General features: G+C 45.9%; 1 protein-coding gene across 2 annotated transcripts in view; it reads right to left on the bottom strand.

Annotated features, from left to right (window-relative positions):
• ntrk3b (neurotrophic tyrosine kinase, receptor, type 3b) overlaps positions 1–20,003 on the bottom strand; it is an 86,389-nt gene that overhangs the window by 50,328 nt on the left and 16,058 nt on the right. For both annotated transcript variants that reach the window (XM_028956255.1, XM_028956256.1), the window contains exons 4-7: positions 8,893–8,961; positions 3,864–4,018; positions 3,629–3,771; positions 3,403–3,544 (exon numbers count right to left, since the gene is read on the bottom strand). In XM_028956255.1, the coding sequence (XP_028812088.1) occupies positions 3,403–3,544; positions 3,629–3,771; positions 3,864–4,018; positions 8,893–8,961 (509 nt within the window). The remainder of the gene's footprint in view (positions 1–3,402; positions 3,545–3,628; positions 3,772–3,863; positions 4,019–8,892; positions 8,962–20,003) is intronic.

The following is a 20,003-nucleotide window of genomic DNA, read 5'->3' as shown; positions in this document are numbered from 1 at the left end:
AAAATGAGGTAGCTTAATACTGTCGAAAGGGTCATTAGCAAGGGCCTGTCAAAGCCCTCTGGGACATTCCGTATATGATTTTGGCCTAAATTAGAAATGTACATTTTCATTACTGCATATAACAGACACCCTTAGCCAGAGCAACTTACATCAGTAGTGACAGGTACAGTTCCTCTGAAGACAGTCAGGGGTTAGTGTCAGCCCTTACGAATCAAACGTATATTGCTATGTACCAGAATCTGTATTGAAATACATTGGTGAATATATTTCAATATATGAGAAACTACCCCATGTATTTGCAATGCCTTTTTCAATATATAATCTCATTTAATGTGGGACATTTTTCAGAATATATAATAATATAATAAAAAGTATAACAATGTATTTATTCAGTATATGAAAATGGCAGTAATTGCAGTATTGTCATTTATTATTATATATCCCATTTAATATACAGGGAGTGCAGAATTATTAGGCAAATTGTATTTTTGAGGAATAATTTTATTATTGAACAACAACCATGTTCTCAATGAACCCAAAAACTCATATATATCAAAGCTGAATGTTTTTGGTAGTTTTTTTTTTTTTTTTTTAGCTATTTTAGGGGGATATCTGTGTGTGCAGGTGACTATTACTGTGCATAATTATTAGGCAACTTTACAAAAAACAAATATATACCCATTTCAATTATTTATTTTTACCAGTGAAACCAATATAACATCTCCACATTCACAAATATACATTTCTGACATTCAAAAACAAAACAAAAACAAATCAGCGACCAATATAGCCACCTTTCTTTGCAAGGACACTCAAAAGCCTACCATCCATGGATTCTGTCAGTGTTTTGATCTGTTCACCATCAACATTGCGTGCAGCAGCAACCACAGCCTCCCAGACACTGTTCAAAGAGGTGTACTGTTTTCCCTCCTTGTAAATCTCACATTTGATGATGGACCACAGGTTCTCAATGGGGTTCAGATCAGGTGAACAAGGAGGCCATGTCATTAGTTTTTCTTCTTTTATACCCTTTCTTGCCAGCCACGCTGTGGAGTACTTGGACGTGTGTGATGGAGCATTGTCCTGCATGAAAATCATGTTTTTCTTGAAGGATGCAGACTTCTTCCTGTACCACTGCTTGAAGGTGTCTTCCAGAAACTGGCAGTAGGACTGGGAGTTGAGCTTGACTCCATCCTCAACCCGAAAAGGCCCCACAAGCTCATCTTTGATGATACCAGCCCAAACCAGTACTCCACCTCCACCTTGTTGCCGTCTGAGTCGGACTGGAGCTCTCTGCCCTTTACCAATCCAGCCACGGGTCCATCCATCTGGCCCATCAAGACTCACTCTCATTTCATCAGTCCATAAAACCTTAGAAAAATCAGTCTTGAGGTTTCTTGGCCCAGTCTTGACGTTTCAGCTTGTGTGTCTTGTTCAGTGGTGGTCGTCTTTCAGCTTTTCTTACCTTGGCCATGTCTCTGAGTATTACACACCTTGTGCTTTTGGCCACTCCAGTGATGTTGCATCTCTGAAATATGGCCAAACTGGTGGCAAGTGGCATCTTGGCAGCTGCACGCTTGACTTTTCTCAGTTGATGGGCAGGTATTTTGTGGCTTGGTTTTTCCACACGCTTCTTGCGACCCTGTTGACTATTTTGAATGAAACGCTTGATTGTTCGATGATCACACTTCAGAAGCTTTGCAATTTTAAGAGTGCTGCATCCCTCCGCAAGATATCTCACTATTTTTGACTTTTCTGAGCCTGTCAAGTCCTTCTTTTGACCCAATTTGCCAAAGGAAAGGAAGTTGCTTAATAATTATGCACACCTGATATAGGGTGTTGATGTCATTAGACCACACCTCTTCTCATTACAGAGATGCACATCACCTAATATGCTTAATTGGTAGTAGGCTTTTGAGCCTATACAGCTTGGAGTAAGACAACATGCATGAAGAGGATGATGTGGACAAAATACTCATTTGCCTAATAATTCTGCACTCCCTGTATTTACATATTGCTCGCATTTTAAATCTATTATTATAGAATATATCAACATATATTACTATGTATAATTCACAATATATGAATACACATATTTTCACATAATATATTGAGAAAAATGGGAGGGACCCAATGGTAGTATGTGGGGTTTGAACCTGGGACTTTGTTGTCTCCTAGTTTGTAGTCCAGCGTGTTACCAACTAGTGTTATTGTGTTAATAATTTCATCAGTCACCTAAATGGCTCACAGTTGCCCTCAACACGAAACATGCCTCCTCATGATTGAACATGTTCTCCTGCGTGGACAGTTGAGCCACCAATTTTTTTCGGAGACAAAGGGACCTTCTCTGGAGCTTTTACCATCCCAACCTTTAGGCCATAAGACAAAGGGAACACAATGGGCCGGCGCCCATCGAAACTCGCATTAAGACATGCCAGGATTTAAAGAGCGGCCCGTCTGATTAGCAATCCCACTTGCACTGTCTCTTGGTCAGATTCATTAGGAGCCCAGGCGCCTGTTCAGGGATTTGCAGTTAACTGCAGAGTCACGTCGCCAGAGGAAGCAGGCCAAGCCGCGAATGCAAACGCGGGCGACAAAGGGGCGCGTGCGCCTATCTCGCCCCTGCACGCGCCCGCCCGTATAAATTTCCACACCAGACGGCGCCGTGCCCCGCGTTTGTTGGTCATCAAAGCGAGGGCGCGTCACGGGGTGTCTGCTGCGCCGCCCCGTCAGCCGTTTGTATTTAGCAGCGCTGATGAACGGGCCCCGCAGATGGGGAACGCTGTGCACAGATAACGCCCTCGCCCCGAAAACCAGCGTGCTGCCACACCACCCACCGCCCCGCCCTGTCTGCCATCACGGCTGCGGGACGCCTGTCGTTTACAGAGTCCCGCGGTCACCCGCGGCAAGAGCAATCAGAGCGGCAGAGCCGCAGAACGTCCCGGAACGGCAAAAGAAAATAAACAGATTTGCATCTTCCGCGTTCGTGTTAATTGGTGCTTGCCATTCTTAAAGTGAAGTGAAGTGATTGTCACATGTGATACACAGCAGCACAGCACACGGTGCACACAGTGAAATGTGTCCTCTGCATTTAACCCATCACCCTGAGTGAGCAGTGTGCATGCAGCCATGACAGGCGCCCGGGGAGCAGTGTGAGGGGACGGTGCTTTGCTCAGTGGCACCTCAGTGGCACCTTGGCGGCTCGGGATTCGAACCGGCAACCTTCTGATTACGGGGCCGCTTCCTTAACCGCTAGGCCACCACTGCCCCCCGCTAGGCCACCACTGCCCCATTCTCTCACCACGTCGTTCCATTTTAAGGGTGTCGGAACGTCATTACTCTTCACGGTTCGTATCAGGATCCCTATTTCGCCTGCGCACCTTCTAACCCCCGAGGACTTACACTGAACAGAGAGCTGGATGGACGCGTTGGTCATCCCCACCATGTTCTCCGAAATGCAGGTCAGCGTGAAGTTGTTGTCCTCGTGGCTGATGTTGACCAGGGTGAGGTTGATGGAGTGGATGTTGGGTGGGTACACGTTAGACTGAAAGAAGAAGAACAACAACAACATTAGCCGGAGTTGCTGAAAGGTAAAGGTCTTGACTTTTCCCGGGGACGTTATTCTCACCAGGTGGGTGTTGATGGACTGCAGGGCGCCGACGGTCCAGTCCACTTCCGGCAGCGGCGCTCCGGACCCATTGCAGCTGACTGTGACGTTGTCCCCCTCGACCACGGTCAGGGTGTTGTGACTCACCCTGATGTCGGGCAGGTCTACACAGAGGGGGAGAAGGCGGGGAGGGCGTGAATGACGAGCACCTGGGGGCGGGGCCTGTACCCTGTGAGGAGCAGGCGGGACGTCCTACCACAGTGAGGGATGTTCATGGAGCGCAGGGGGATCCTGGACCCGCCACGCTTGCAGTAGAGGTTCTGCTTGTTCAGGCTGGACAGTGTTCTCTGCTGCCACAGCTGGATCCAGCGGATCTCACAGCCGCACTCAAACAGGATGCCCTCCAGACGCCTGCGGAACCAAGCCAGCCGGCATCAGTCATGCGTACATCCATATATACACACATATGAAACAAGATGCGGCTAACAGGCCTCTTTCAGAGACATGACAACAGGCCCGTCGCTTTTAAAAATGCCAAAAAAGAAGAGCGACCCAGTTTCCAACGAGCCACATCTATAAATCATGAGGGGAATATGGAAGCCTGTTTCCACTTCATAAAAAAATAAACAAATGCGACGTGTCTTAAATAAGCTCAGACCATATGTTGCAATTGAGACTGCAAATGCTTATCTGGCATTAATGGGTTTACGCGTAACTGAACTGATCCGATCACACACATAAAGCATAAATATCTCACGTAAAATCTGGTTCCAGTTCCGTTTCCAGTTCTGTTGCTTCACTTTTTTTCCCAACTTAAGACTGTGAAACTGTGTTTAGGGTTTGCTGAAGAATAAGCGTTGATATCTGTGTATTGGTGTCTGCAAACTGTGCACAGTCGTCAGGATTCTGCATAAACCTCCACATATCCCATAATGGATCCTGGCCTATCTACGTTGTACCATTACTCTCTCTGGACGCGGTGGACATTTTGTTTTTTTGAGCGAAATGAACTTAAGTGAGGTCTTCTTCTTTCAGGAAGAAGAAGAAATTGTTCATGCAGCCAGAATGGCTCCCTCCAGTCTGCTGCTCGGGTGCGCAGGTGGCTTTGCCGAATTGTGAGATCCCAGGTACATTATTCCTCGCGAGCTTTGATCTCAGCAGGAATTCCCTCCATTTTTGATTTCAGTCCCATCCTCAGAGAATGCGTTCGGTTTGGCGGGGTGGGGGGTGGGAGGGGGTGGGAGGGGGTGCAGCCGGCGCAATTTGCAAATCTCTTCTGCTCCTGCTTTATGTTTACTGTAGGGGCCGCCGCCTTATCTCCTCCGCTGTTTACTGCACCTCTCCTTTCCCCAGCCCTCCCGGCAGGCTGCAGTCCACTCACGGCACCCCAAAAGCGAATTTAATGTTCACTTTTAAGCACCTCCACATTTTCTTTTTGGAAAAAGACACAATTTCGAAATAAATTTTTAAAGGTTAGGGCCAAAAAACGCCTTCTTCTGAACTGGCATTCAACCCCGGTGCTGAATGCCTAATAGACGGCAAATAGTGCCTATTAACCAGCCAAATTTACAGAAAGGGCCGCCATTTGGCATTTTCAGAGTAATTATTGCGTCCTCCTAATTCTTCTCTCCTCTCCGCCGGGTGCAGAACTCGAGCTCGGGGATTTTTTCGGATGTGCGCGTGTGTGTTTGTTTGCACGTATTTGCCTATTTAATTCATCCCGTGTTCCAGAGCTTTCGTGTTTCTAGCCGTTTCCGCGATCCGTGACCGGGCCAGCAAAGAAACATCATTTCATTCGGATCCCCCCCCCCGTATGTGGTGGCGGGGTGGGGGCTGAGATGAAAATGAGAAGAGATGTGCGCACCCCACAGCCCCGTGAGTTATAAGAAAAGCCAGGATTAAAGTAAAATCAACACAATAATGGGATCGCTGATGCTCACCGCCCCTGGCAGATTGGGCTCAGTTTCTAAAAAGAAGGAGAATGCGAGAAGCGCGGGATGAGCCGGCAGAGGATGTGACAGAAACTGCGAGTGAGCTCCACCGCCAGCCGCCGCCGCCTGGAATAATCTTTTATCACATCACCCTTTTAGCGCCTACATCAGATATGTCATCTGCAATCTTTCACGCTGATGGGACTGGTGAGACGGCTGAGCAGAGTTGGGCCAGACAGCCGGTCCTCGCTGGACTGGAGGGCCAGGAGACTCGAAAAGGGGGTCAGCTGATCCATTTCACGATCAATACGGACCTGAAAGACCTGGAGAATATGGGCAGGGCCGCGCCGTGCTTCGCAATCGACCACCTCAGACGTTAGGGACACAAAACTATGGCTCGTAATATTACTGCTGACAATCACACTGGTTTTCAATAAATGTTATTTTGATAAACTGAGAATAACATTCAGACTGGCTGACATACCACCCTGTACAATATTTATTTCTACACCTCATTTTTCAGAATTCCATTCCATTCAGTAGAAAATATTTCCAAATATTTCATTTTCATTTGATTGTTGCTGTTCAAAAGTACTTGTTAATGGATAAATGCAACTGTTCACATAAAGGAACAAAGACTTCATGCTAATTTACTTTCTCACAGGGGTCATTTCAAGAATGCAAATTGAAATCTTGTGGTTTAAATACCAATTTAAACTCCTGGGAGCGACATCTACTAACACCGTATATCACTCCAGCACTTCATCTGTTTAAACTTCATTCCATCTGATTACACTGTTCACCATGTGTGTAGGTCGAGAGAATCAAGTTGCATATTCCATTCCAACTACTCCATGGCGGAAAATAAATGCAAAGCGCGCCAGGAATAAAGAAACATGAAGGAGTGGGTTGAGTTTTCTGCAGTAGCGGCCTCTCCTCTCCTCTCCTCTCTTTAGATTCTGAGCCGCTGCGTCCTGGTGGAGGTCAGCAAACTGCGCGCTGCAAATATCCCATTCATGCAGCAGGCTGGCGACGCTGTCAGCATTCGTGGTGAGCGGTGGCCGGGCGCCAAAGGGTCCGCGCTTCCCCTTCTTCGCCGGCAAGCACTTATTATTTCTGCTACTTTGATCTTTTTGTATTGCTACTTATTAACAAAGGTTCTGAAGCACGGGTGGGCACTCTCTCTATCACTGGCTCGGCGGGGAACATTATTCAAATAATTGCAGGCTAAATAACCGGCAGGTGAAATTGCTCGGTTCACCATGATTGACTTACAGTCGAGTCACACCCCAGAGGAGCACGTAAAGCCACAGAATACATTCATTACTTGGTCCATTAGAGAACGTTCCGTTGTCACATTTTAAGCATAATGCCATTCTAATACGAGCCAGTGGAGTTTAAAGAAGCTCCACAGAATGATCCAGGAGCCCGAGGTTCCAGAAAATGCGAAGATTCGTTTTATTCGTTCATTTACCTTACATTGACGTTCATGGCGTTTATCAGACGTCATTATCCAGAGCACATGGCATAGACACAATGGTGGTAATTGGGGTTTGAACCTGTGACTTTGTGGTCTTCTGTCTTACCCTGTGTGTCAAGTGTCTTACCCTCATGGCTACGACCACCCTAATTCTACTGAAATGTGTCCTCAGAACGACTTCTGGTTTTAATGCATGAAAATCAGTCACGCCTGGAATAAAAACTAAAAAATTTAAGCTGTAAAGCACAAATGTATTTCATGGGAATTCTTTAAACCGAAATTGACCTCAGAACAAAGTGAAAGTACGGAGTGAAAAAAGCCAGTGAGAGTGAAAGGGAGAGGGATCTGAAAGCATGCTGGACTCTCAGGAAGCCGTCCTTTCAGATCACCAGAAGCATGAAGGCGAGAGAACAAGAAGAACAAAGGGCGATTCATAAGCTGCAGAAAGGTTTGTTTTCATGCATTTAATAACATTTCAATTTCTCACCCAAAAAATAAATGTGTGACTCTTTGTTGTTTTTTACACCAAATCTTCTTTTTATATGGAAAATGTTGCAGCATAAAGGTCAAGCTGATGTGTCTGTTTTCAACATCATTTAAAGGAAATCATTAAATCGATATCATTCATCTTGTAGGTTACTCACATTTAAGTTAAGCAACACAGCTGAATGAACGTTTCAATTATGCAAATATGTGAAAATCTACCAAGTGAGCGAGAAATGCAGAAATGAAGCCGCAATCTGAACATTTCAGTAAGCGCCACAGTCACTTAGTTCTAACCATATATTACAGTCAGTCAACAGTACAGTCAACACTATAAGAAAGTTTAGTCCATCCAGTTTTTCCAAATGTTTTTTCTTATTTTGAAGTGAAACAATCATATAACACTGGCGGCTCACTTAAAACACTTAAAATATCGCATCTGGCAACTTCTACTTATTGTTTGGACATGAAAAAACATTTATTTGGAAGCCAACGCAGTCTGGGCTTCATTTTCTGGGTGCTCCTTCTGAATTTAGAAATTAATATCGGGTTATTATTAAGTATGAATGTCTATTGATCTATTTTTAAACCTTTTAAACCTTTAACAGGAACAGTTTTTTTTTTTTTTTTTTTATTTATTTTTATCCGGGTTCTAAAGTTTAAATGCTTTAGCAAATCATTTTTAATAATCTGTGAACAATTTACAATCATCCACTCATGATTATCTCTGAAGAGTATGTTGAATGATTATCATCATCCAGAGCGTCATTCAAAATAAACTGCGACCGAATCAAATTATCCAGAGCTTTGATTTCCCAATTAATTAATTAAATAACAGTTGCCAGATCAAAGTCAAATGAAGCAAACGGTTGACTTATTTTATCATCTGGTGCAGCCGTGTGAACCTTTATGAAGTACAGAGGCGACCACAACTCTTATCATCGTTCTGCTTCAGGCGTTGTGCTGGAAACTGGACTGCTTTAAAGCTGCATCCAGCACACAAGTCCACCTCAAAATGCAGGACACTGCAACGAAGGACTCCATTTCACGCAAGAAATTAGTCAAAGCACACATTCAGGTCCTGTCAAACCTTCAAACAAGACAAATAGAAAAAGAGGCTGAATCCCCTGCAGGCAGGACCAATCCATTTCTCAGGGCGTGTTAATTAGTCCCAGAAAATGACTTGGATGTCCTTAACGCCACACTGCCGTGGTCGTGGTCTGCCAAAAGGAAGCCTCTGTGGCTGTGCATATTACAACATGTACCACGGTGTCACTGACTAAAACCGCCTCTGTTCCCCCAATCATGCAGAATTGCATTATATGGCGGCTAAAAACACTCAGCGATGAAACAAATCACGCGTGCAAAACGAGTTCATCGTGGCGACTTACAGCTCGCTGAGTTGCAGGTTCTGGAACAGCTGCCAGGACAGGGTGGTCAGCGGGTTCTTGGACAGGTTTCTGCAAGGGTCAGACACAGAGATGGGCTGTGAGTTGGAGAGAGGCCACATAAAGCAGGCAAGACTAACATGAAATGACAGAAAAGGCGTCAACAGCTGCCGCCGGGGGTCTCTGCTGTACGCCCGACTCGGACAACAAAAACACTTCAGAGCCAACAAATTCCATAAAGCACACAGGGCTAGAGCAGGTGTAATGTAAAGGGAGTGATCAATAATATCACATTCACTAGTTCCTGCATAAATAGCAGACGACCTGCAAGTTGGTGTTGTAGGCGTGGTCACGGCCGTGTAGAGAGTGGGGGAAACGGAGGAGAAAGGGAGGGGTTGAAACGTCTTGGGTGTTGGGGTGTAAGATGGGGCTTTCTGCAGGTCTTTGTTTGTCGTGACAATTTGGTGGTGATGGTATGTGGAGGTCGGTCTCCTGTTCTTTGTTCTTACGACCATTTGGTAAATAATAGGTGTGAAGCGCCAGCCATGTTTTTTCAGATCGCCTGCTCTCTTTGTCCGCCCCAGACGGGAGACTCTGAGGGCGTGATGACAGAAACAAGAAATTCTGATTGGTCTGTGACAACTTCCTGTGGGTCAAATGTGTAAAGGATGTTCACGTGTGGTAGCGGGGGGCTTTTTTTTCCATCGGAACTGGGCCTTCCAGTTCTCGAGTCTTTTCTCTCCTCCCATTTTTCTCCTGGATCAGGTGATGTCTCTGAAGCTTGGTTCAGGCTGTTCTGTCTTTTTTCTAACTTTTCCTCCTGTCTTTCATTTTGGTTTCTCACTCACACCCCAGAAAGCACAACACACACAACATGTGACCCTGAGTCACCCGACACAGGTCACGACTTGGACCTGACCTGCTGTCGTGGACCACCCGGGGCCTGCCCTGCGGCTACGCCATGCCCAGCGACCCGACACCCTTAAATGCGCTGGCGCGAACTGCCCGGGGTCTGCCCTACGGCCACACCAGCCCACTGACCATACACCATATACTCACTCACTCATACCACGCACACACAGTGACAGTGACAGACATCAAGACCCGATACACTGGTGCAGGCACTCCTTTAAAGAGGGGAATCGGGAATGGGGCGTGGCCTTGACCGGCAATCGCGCCCAGCTAATACGGGACACCGGACGGATCGTTACAGCTTTACTGGTATTGGTACTGAAAACTAAATTTGTGACATCCGTACTTGCAAGACTTAAATAGGAAAAGACTTAATGTAAAAAAAATAATAATAATTCTATCCAACTCAATATCAAATCAAATCAAATTTCAATAGAGCGTCGTGGCGTTGAATAGAGGATCCATTCAGACTACTCAGATGGTTGGATGAGGATCTGACAAAGAAGCCAGCAGCCCACATGCAGCAAAATGCAAAGCGAATCTCTCCGCGGACGGAAAAATTGAATCCTCCTCCGGTAGAACGGTGTCCGGAGCCGCTGTGCTGGTGCGGCTGTCGGTGAGCTGGGTAAACAGCGCCTGGTTGTCAGTAGCGCCTGCAGGTGTGTATCCTGCATCCTTCTGATGCCCAACACCCCCTCCTCCTCCTCCTCTTTTTTTTTTTTTTTTGCATTACTTGCTCGACTAAGCATGAGAGCTGTGAAGGACTGGGGGCCTGGTGGCTCCATAATGGCCATTGATTCAGCCGAGCACAACAATCCGGGGGCCTTTACGCCAGTGATCGGCCCCGGCTAATTTGACTATGTGACCAGTTCATCCTCCGGGTTCCCAGGAAGTGCCATAAATCTAACAAGTACAGCTTTCTGCTTCTCGGGCCCATTTCCATGGCAACAGGGAGCCTTTCACATCCTGCGATGCAGTGGGAGGAGCTTTCCTGGCTCTCCAGCACCAGCGCTCCTACGCCGCCGCTCATGAGGGCTGCCTTAGTCACTCTCTTCTATTCTTAGTGCTGCCGCAACTCTGCCTTCATCTTTTTTATTTCATGCGTTATTACAGAGGCCAAGATGTGTTATTACTATGACTGAGACTTTAAAAAGACATCTTTTCGCAGACCCAACTACACATCTTAACGAAAAGAATAAATGGAATAAACGTTGAGGCTCGTGAAGGCACTGGTTCAATTACAGCCAGCAGGAGAGATCACAGCTCCAAAATGGTGTGACTACACAGTGACGCCTATCAGACGTCTTCACATATCAGAATTTCAAAGAATGAGCCAAATCTGTCCGTTTCTAACAGAAAATGGTACGGGGGCTGAAGATGTGGCCCTAAGGACAAAGTGTGACAGTAAAAGGTGAATTTTCAGATTTTAGATGAAAAGATTAGCTGGAATATATGGATCTTGTTACATTACTGCTTCATTATTAAAAAGTGAAGGTCATTGATCTGAACAGTTTTACTAATAAAGAAAGATTTAAGGACAGATTGAAGTCTGCAGGAAAAAAAAATTGATAAGGTCACATTCAAACTTTCACCTCTATCTATCTATATATACATATATATTGATTCAGAATTTAATAATTGAGCATTATTATTAAATGATGTGTCTTCCTATTAATGGTACCAACCAGCAAGTGAAAGGTCAAATGTTGTGTTTCTGCAGAAGACAAGCCGCCATTGGCTGCTGTGGCTCCAGGGTCGTTAAGAGCATAGCCCCGGCCATCGGACTTAATCAGGCCCGTCAGTGGGCAGTCCCGAGCCGCCCAGCCCGCCGCTAATGAGTGCCACCGCCACAGCCGGGCTCTGCATGAGGGCTACTTAAGAGCCGGGCTGAAATAAATAACTTTAAATAACTCTCCGATGGCATGTGATTCACCCCGCACCGCCCTCATTACATTATCACCGTCCCCGGTGGGGACACCCTGACCACGTTCCTATCGCTGACATAATTATGCACATGACATTCACAGATAACGCTGCCAGCACTCTTACATTATAAATGCACACCAGATGACTTCAGATACAGTAGTGCATGGGCTTCAGCAGCTACGTCAGCCATTAAACGCGCGGTGCGAATCAACGCCTCCGCAAAAAGCCAAATATTTATTTAGAAAAATAATGCATAATCACAATCAGCACCGAGCAGGCGTACTCGGTGTGAAGCCGGCTGTTGCGTTACAATTTCACATTGCAGCTCACCACTGCGACACACAGTTGCAGATGTCAGGGCTGCAAAGCTGGCACAAACATTAATTCATCGTTGTGACAGATGTTGCATGTATGTTTCTGTGCTGCCTTTGTCCACAAGAAAACCCTTTTGACTGCTGGCAAGGCTTTACTTTGAACGAAATAGCATTGATTTTACAACAATGTTGAGTTAAAATACATGGTAAGCATTTTCATATGATGTGATTAAATTTACGGTGTCATTTCCACCGCACAGTATAAAACAGTACAAATCATAACCATAACCATAGCAAGGGTCTCTCAAAAGAGAGACAGTTTTCTCACATTGTCAGATTGCCTTCTCAAATATATGTATATAGATGTTATATGGTCATCAGAATTTATGAATCACAATACTACAGGTAAAATCAGATCAGCCGCCGGGAACCTTTTACCAACACTTAAGCAGCCTCGGCGCGGCGCGCAGCGCACCACCCACTCTGTTTAAACGTCCGGCTACGCAGATGCCGCTCTGAGCCGCCCCGCATGCTTATTATTCAAGGTCCTTTTAAAGCTTTTTAAAGTGCACAGTGGCTGCGGCCAAACGGGCGCATTCACTAACTAAGCAGTTAGAGCTCTAACCTGCGGTAAAGAAGGATTCTTTTTCAATTTTCATAGCGACGCCGTTGTTGTACTAGAACGTTCCGTACATTGTGGGGAGGAGAAGGGAGGTTTTCTGAGTCCAGCTGAGGCATTTCCCCCAAAGACAGTGGAGAAACAGATTATCTAGCAGGACAACAAGAAAGGCACTGACCCGTCCAAACACTCTATAAAAACCTGACCCGCTTGGGCTGAACTTGTAATCGCTCAATAGAAGAAGGTCTGAAACCGAGCGGAGCATGTAAATTGTTGTAAATACCAGAAGTGGGCGTGTACTATTTGTTTGCATTTAAAACTACATTCATCGACATTTAATAATCCAAGGACATCATTTCCTGTGCAGGAAAGTTCCACTGAACGTTTCTACAGCAGGAAATAGAAACTATTTAAAGTAAAGGTCAAATCTCCATTTTCTGACGGAAATGAAGCACTTGGACATTTTAAAAATCAGACTGGCTTTAGCTGGATTTTTTATTTATTTTTTGCTGTACAAAGCTGTATCATATTCAAATTTTTATGCTTGTGGGTTTATTTAATAATTTTTTTTTTTTTTTGCACAATAGTTTGTTTTTTCGAAAGTGAGATGTGACTGGCTGGCGATGACAGTACAACATCACCACCTCATTAGTGATGCGTGGCAAATGGAATGGCTTCCTATGTCATAGGGAGAATGGCAATTTTTACCTTATGGCCGCCCACAAAGACAAGAATTGATCCGAAGAAACGTAATGGCTGACATCCAGTCAATAATCAGTAATGGAGTACTTCAACATACATCTATATTGAGACAATCAAATGAAATACGAGCATTTCGCTGCATTGTAGAGCATTTATATGAAATCAACCGCATTTATAGTGACTTCACCGATCTGCCGCTCTTCAGTCATCATGCGAGCAGATGCACCACTAAAGCAAACAGCAATATTCTGTACAATCTCTGTCAAATAGAAGCCATCCCTCCTAAAGCCGAGTGCCGGCCGCCGTGCTGCGCGTACCAATTTGAGCCGGCGCGCCGGTGTGCGCCGGCTTCTGTTGAGCTGCATCCCTGTCTCGGGCTCGCCGTAATGGATCGGGATTGCGGTGATTGCAGGCTGAGTGCGGCTGATGAACTCGGCCGGCCGGGCATCATGCTCCGAGACGCGACCCAGGCAGGCGAGATCACAATTACCGAGGCTGCATCCCCGGGACAAATGAGGATAAATACACTCCAGACATGAAAAATGTGCCACCCCTGGCATAAGGAAAAAAATAGGAAAGTATATATATATGTGTGTGTGTGTGTGTGTGTGTATATATATATATATATATATATATATATATATATAAAACTGTCTAGCAGATTTGCTCTCAACTGCCCTCCCAATATCACACGTCTGCCATGGCCATTTACTATGTAATATGGGCGGAGTCAGACCCCCAGAAAGTACTGCCCCCTCAATGCAGGACGGGGAGAGAAAGAGAGAAGAGTGCTGCTCCGGGAGTTTGGTGATCTTCCCGAATATTGAGGTGTGAGACGGTTTTAATGAATGTAGAGCTGTCGTCTTGCCCGCGCCTGGCACGCCGCCACCGCCACGCTGCGCCGCTAGGCCGCCATCCACCGCGCTGCCTTGCCATGCCACCTGGGTCTGCCATCTTGAGCTGTTTTGATGAGATTTCCTGAGCTGCGAGAGGAGGGCAGATGGCATGTTTAACTGGCACGGGTCATGCCATTGGCACCTAGCTGGGCAGCGCTGCAAAACTCAAACGATGGGAGGCCACCTTGACCTGCCAGGTTCTGCTAGAGCTTAAAACCTGCCGCCCGGCTGGAGACGACAACCACAAGCGAAAACCAGCGGAGCCGGGGCCAGGCAGGTGGGAGTAAGGAAAACTAATGACTGCCGTTACTGGGGTAAATGGTGTAAGCTGCTAAAAGACCCATGAGAAACACGGTTGCCCGACTTGGCCACGTCTCCAATGTCTTTGGTGCACCATTTCTTCACCAGTGCCTGGAGATCTTAATGTTCTGTGATCTCAATTATGGCTGACAGGCCAAAGAGAAAGGCAGAATGAAACGCTGTTTTGAACGAGAGAACTCGTAAATGTTTATGATGGTTTCATAAATTCTAATACTTTACGTTGAAATATGTTTCTGGGACACAAATTGGCAAAATATGGGAAATCAAGATTGGTATTATCCAACAACAAAGTGTGAGTGTATACTTAAACTCTTTTTAACTCAGTATGGACCAACTTCTGGTTCAATACTGATAATTAAAACAATAGTTTGGCTATGCCAACTAATGCCAACGTTTTTAATGTTTATATACGTTTTTTGCATGCTTCTGCTCATTAAAAAGTAGCTGAATTGTTTTAAAGCCCTTCAGCACTTTTGCGAAAAGTGATTGTCATTGTGAAACACTGCAGCACAGCACACAGTGACACAACGAAATGTGTCCTCTGCTTTTAACCATCACCCTTAGTGAGCTGTGGGCAGCCATGATGTGGACGGTGCTTTGCTCAGTGGCACCTCAGTGGCACCTTGGCGGACCGGGATTCGAACCGGCAACCTTCTGATTACGGGGCCGCTTCCTTAACCGCTCGGCCACCACTGCCCTATTTGGCTGTTCTATGAAACCGCAGCTAGGCAAAACATTGCCTACTGTTGTCCATTTCTGAACTCTATCGACCACGGCAACATTTAATTGATGGAAAATTGGTGGAACATAAACAAAGAACCATCAGTCACTGTGAATGTCATTTTATTTCCCAAGCGGTATTAGCCGATGCTGATGCGCAACTGATATATTGGCTGATATTGGCCGATGTATCACTCCATTTCTACTTTAAATTATAGATCTCGTTTTATTGATTCAAAAATCCATCCACTTTACAGCTATGCTTAATCTCAACTTAATATAATGTTGAAACCCAGCAGCCCCTACACTGAATATAAAGTTTGGATTCCAATTTCATGTGAGAGGAGTGGTCCCACGGGGGAAAATGGGGTTCATATTTTGGTGTCAGGGCATCTGTGTCACCATTTTGACTGATAAAGTACTTAATGAGTCCTTGTGTTCATAGGCTTCCCAAGGCCAGTGGCGTTTAGAGCCAACGCTGCCGTCTCTCCAGATATTTCAGCACATAATGAGAGCGCACTTTCCCAAAACTTCCTCCAGTTTTAATTAGATCATTAGCACTACAGATTTAATTAACACTGTGAGCCGAACAAGCAGAACAGTATGCATTAGGCCCACACCTGGAAATCTTGGTCGACTATCAAATAGTCAACAGAGGAATCCATTTTTCCAAGGACATACATCGCATTAAGGCCGTCTTCAGAGAGACAACAAACTCCCGGCGCTTACAGATGCATTTCCACCAATACAGAACTTCAATATGACTCTGAAGGAATAACTCATTACTCATGGATGCGAAATTGAACTCTCTGGAGCTGCTGCCAAGTCTTTCCAGTGCAGCATTTCTCCAGACCTCGTGTAGCTATCAACATCCAAAATCCTGCCGCCATAGACACCCATCACCTCAACAAAGGATGCTTTATAAAGCGCAAACAGCATTACAAACGGGCTCGGCCCCGCCCGCTCCTCCCCCCAAGCCGGAGCGCCCGTCCTCTGTTCTGCGGATCAAAGGCCGTCTGCCCTGCGGGGAGAACCGGCGGCGGCTGCGAGATTCCAGGTGTGAGTCACGTGTCCCCGTCCGATCCCGAACGCCCTGGTAAGGAGAGGTGAGGCGATATCTCACTCGGTTTCTCTCCTTCTTGGGGGGCTCTTAGCTGTGTGCAGCAGAGCGTGAGCGACAGCTCGCTACGAGCACTTTTTCTCGCTCTGTGTACACGAGGTGTCAAGGCCCGACGACTCTTCTGTCTGTCAAAGTGAGCGCGCTGGCAGGCGAGATTGAAAGAGCGGTCCGGAAAGAGCGCGTTCTTCTGTTAGACGAGGTCGTGCGTGGGAGCACAAAAAAAAAAAAGCCATGAGCCAGGGGCGCGAAGAAAAGGCACCGTGTCGTGTTCCGTCGCCCGTTCAACACACGTGTGAATCGATCCCTCCCACCAGCACGCATTCAGAAAGCAGGAAGTGAAACCAACGGTGCTTCGGGTTCTACTGACGCTTTTTTCCCCCTGGAGCTGCCTGTGTGAACAGTAAGAAGAGTGACTTTGGGGGCATCTGGGTTCTGCGTCTTTTAATTCAGGCTAGATGAAGAACGCAGCACTCGTGTTGAATCAGTTTTCATTAAAGCAATGCTGACGTCCGTGAATGTGCATAACCGGGATTCTAAAGTGAACTTTTGTTGCCTACCTGCCAATGGCTGGTGAACTGAAAATAAAATATGAGTACTCACTGCTTGATGAGAGGAGAGTCCAATTTTTTGAATTAATGTTAATTGATTTTCACGCTCTGCACACACCACTTGCACTCAATTCCAACTGTACGAAAAAGGGACTTTATTAGCCTGAGCATGACAGTCTACAGCGAAGAAGAACTGGTTTAAGGAATTAGTCTAGAAGCCTGGCCCCCGAACGTCATATCATCTGCATACCGTTACATTTAAATTGTGTGGAGTATAGTATAACAGGCACCCCCATTCAAAGTGGTGGCTCCGTTTTTCTTCACTTCTCTGGTCCAGACTAACCAGAGCAGAGCAGGGTCATTGAAGGGTAACCTCATTGATTTTACTCACCGCTGTAGAGCTGCTGATGCTTATTTTGTACCTCTGCTTGCAGTCAAAGACGCTACATGCCGTTGCTCAAACAGCGGCATCACAGTCGCACACTAAATTAGAGAATCGGGGAAAACAATGAAAGCGGCCAGAGTTCCTTTCTGACTCCTGGGTGTTAGGAAATGATGTAAATTGTTGATTGACTGCATGCCCAGCCACTGGGGACGCCGGTGACGGTGTGTTTCTTGGTGCCAACCCCACGCCCGGGTAAATGTCGAGGGTTGCGTCAGGAAGGGCTTCGATTGCACAGAGAGCCAGACTGGCTGATATGCTGTGATGGTCCTTCATGGGAGTAGTTCAGTGCGCTGGGGTCGGAATAGTATAGGTTTCCTCAATTCTGTTTATTTCCACATGAAATATCTGTTATCGATTTCTAATTCAGTGAGAGCTAAGTAAATGCTGTGATGATTTTCATCAGACCTAAACACTATACAGTTTGTAAAATTGGGTTTAGTTACTCCAGAGTTCTTTGTTACGCCACAAAAAAAACCAATCATGACATCCATAAAAACAAATTCATCATGATGGCATCATATTATAAACCCTACTACTGTTTTTTGTTATTTTTTTATCTGACCTGTGAAACATTCCCCACTACAAACCCACATGTCTGAGACTTAATACGACTACAACTGGAACCAATGACAGAAACAGAACAAATATTTCCCACAAGCCTTTTCTGGAACTGGAGAAACCAGTTATAGCCCCAGGTTTTCCCATTCCGACCGAATGAGCTATTTAGAGGGTTTTTTTTGTCCAAGAAAATGACAGGAAAGGGCAAGTTGGACGACTGGGCCAACTTCTGTGCACACGGTTCAACTGGAGGGTGCTGCAACTTGGCGTGGTTCCTCTTTAAAGGGTCTATTGATCCAAGCATGGTGTCACGCTGTCTGACACGCTCTCCCCGGGGAGGGGTTTCTGAAGTCGACCTCGCAAGGTGGCTCCGGCCATTAACCTCTCAGGTGGACTGCAGCACTGTCACGGCCAGCAGGAATGGACATAATTAGTAAACCGTCCAGGTCCCGTCTTCTCAGCCTCCATAAAGTGCAGCAAACATGTTCGTTCCAGAGACTGCTCGGGCTTTCGTTGTACTAGGCTTCACAGACAAGTGGAAATTTACACTCAGACAACATCAAATGATCTGCAACAACGATATCAAGAAGCCAACTTCTTTACATCTGTATAGCAGACTCCGGAACTTCATAGAACAACCAGTTTTTGAATTTCTAAGTAAAATTGTAAAATCCCATCACAAAGTAGTCATATGGGGAGGAAGGTTCTGTCACTTGTCCACTTGTGGTGAGTTTCTGATCATTGCTGTCCAGATAAGTGGCAGGCCATGTTGGTATGGAATGGTCCTGCTAATATACTATTCTATATGAATTTTAGGTGCAATATGATGTCGTTAAATCAGTAGAAGGTCGGGTTTGAACCTGGCTCATCTGGTTTATAGGCGAGTGTGTTACCCACTAGGCTACTACCTCCCACTACCACTTCCACACTAGATTGAGCTGTAGGGTGGGTGTCTCTTATAAAAGGGTCAGTGCATTTCGTTCAACATTACGTTATTTTAGTTGAGTGCCGGTGAAGGACATCACCACAAAGGATCAGCACCAGAGATCTAAAAAGACACAAAAGCAGACGGATGGGCATAAAACTTTAAATCGTGCTAAAACTGCACCGTTAACAGCGAGTGCTGAAAACCATAAAGCCTCACTGCCGCCCATTCCCCTCGAGCTAGCCGGCCGAGCCGAGACGGTAGAGAAGCGAGTAAAGCTGCATCGGGAGCATACGGCTCTGTGGGTGGGAAAAAACGCAGTTCCCACCGACAGGTCCCTCAACTCCTAATCGGGACTTTGTCTCAGTGGTCATTGGCTTACGCCTGGCTTCAAAACGGACAAAGTCGGAGCAGCTCCCACGCCATCACGTCATCTCACGCCGGCGGGCAGAACTCTGACCGGCTAGAATACTTAGACAGAACTGCTGGTAATCTTAATCCCTTTTGCCCTGTACAAGATTTGCCTGGCGCAAGTGCCGTAGGTGGGACAGCTCTCTCCACGACTCAGCAGAAACACTTTGAATTCATATCAGACAGAGACAGGCTTCCCTGGAAAGGCCAGATGGGGAAAACTCCTCGAGTGGGATCAAGTGCAGCAAAACGTCTGGCCTCGCAGACTGCCCTCAAAGAGAATAAAATACAGTTTTCGTGGACTAAAAGTACTCTGAAATGTCATCGGTCTTTCGAGAATTCTGACTCTTGACCAAAATTAGGTAAAATGACAGCTGGACGCAAAGACTAGACCAAAATTAAAATGAAGACAGACTGCCAAAAACTACTGTATACCCAACAAACATCCTCCACTCATCTTTTTCATCCCTCCACCCTCTCAATCGCTCCCATTCAATTTACAGTGAACTGCTACATGTACATTCCGCCTTCCTAAATCTTCATTATTCCGTCACAGAAAGTCATTACTCATTAAACCACTGCTTACGCCGCCATCCCTCCTCCACTCACCTCTCAGCTCTTCATAGATTTTATATGCACTTGTGATGGGATATACACACACACACACACACACACACACACACACTGTGTGTTGATT

This window comes from Denticeps clupeoides, chromosome 16 (assembly GCF_900700375.1).
Source record: "Denticeps clupeoides chromosome 16, fDenClu1.1, whole genome shotgun sequence".
NCBI classification, from domain to species: domain Eukaryota; kingdom Metazoa; phylum Chordata; class Actinopteri; order Clupeiformes; family Denticipitidae; genus Denticeps; species Denticeps clupeoides.
The sequence above is the reverse complement of the archived record's forward strand: the minus strand, read 5'-3'. Positions and strand labels throughout refer to the sequence as shown.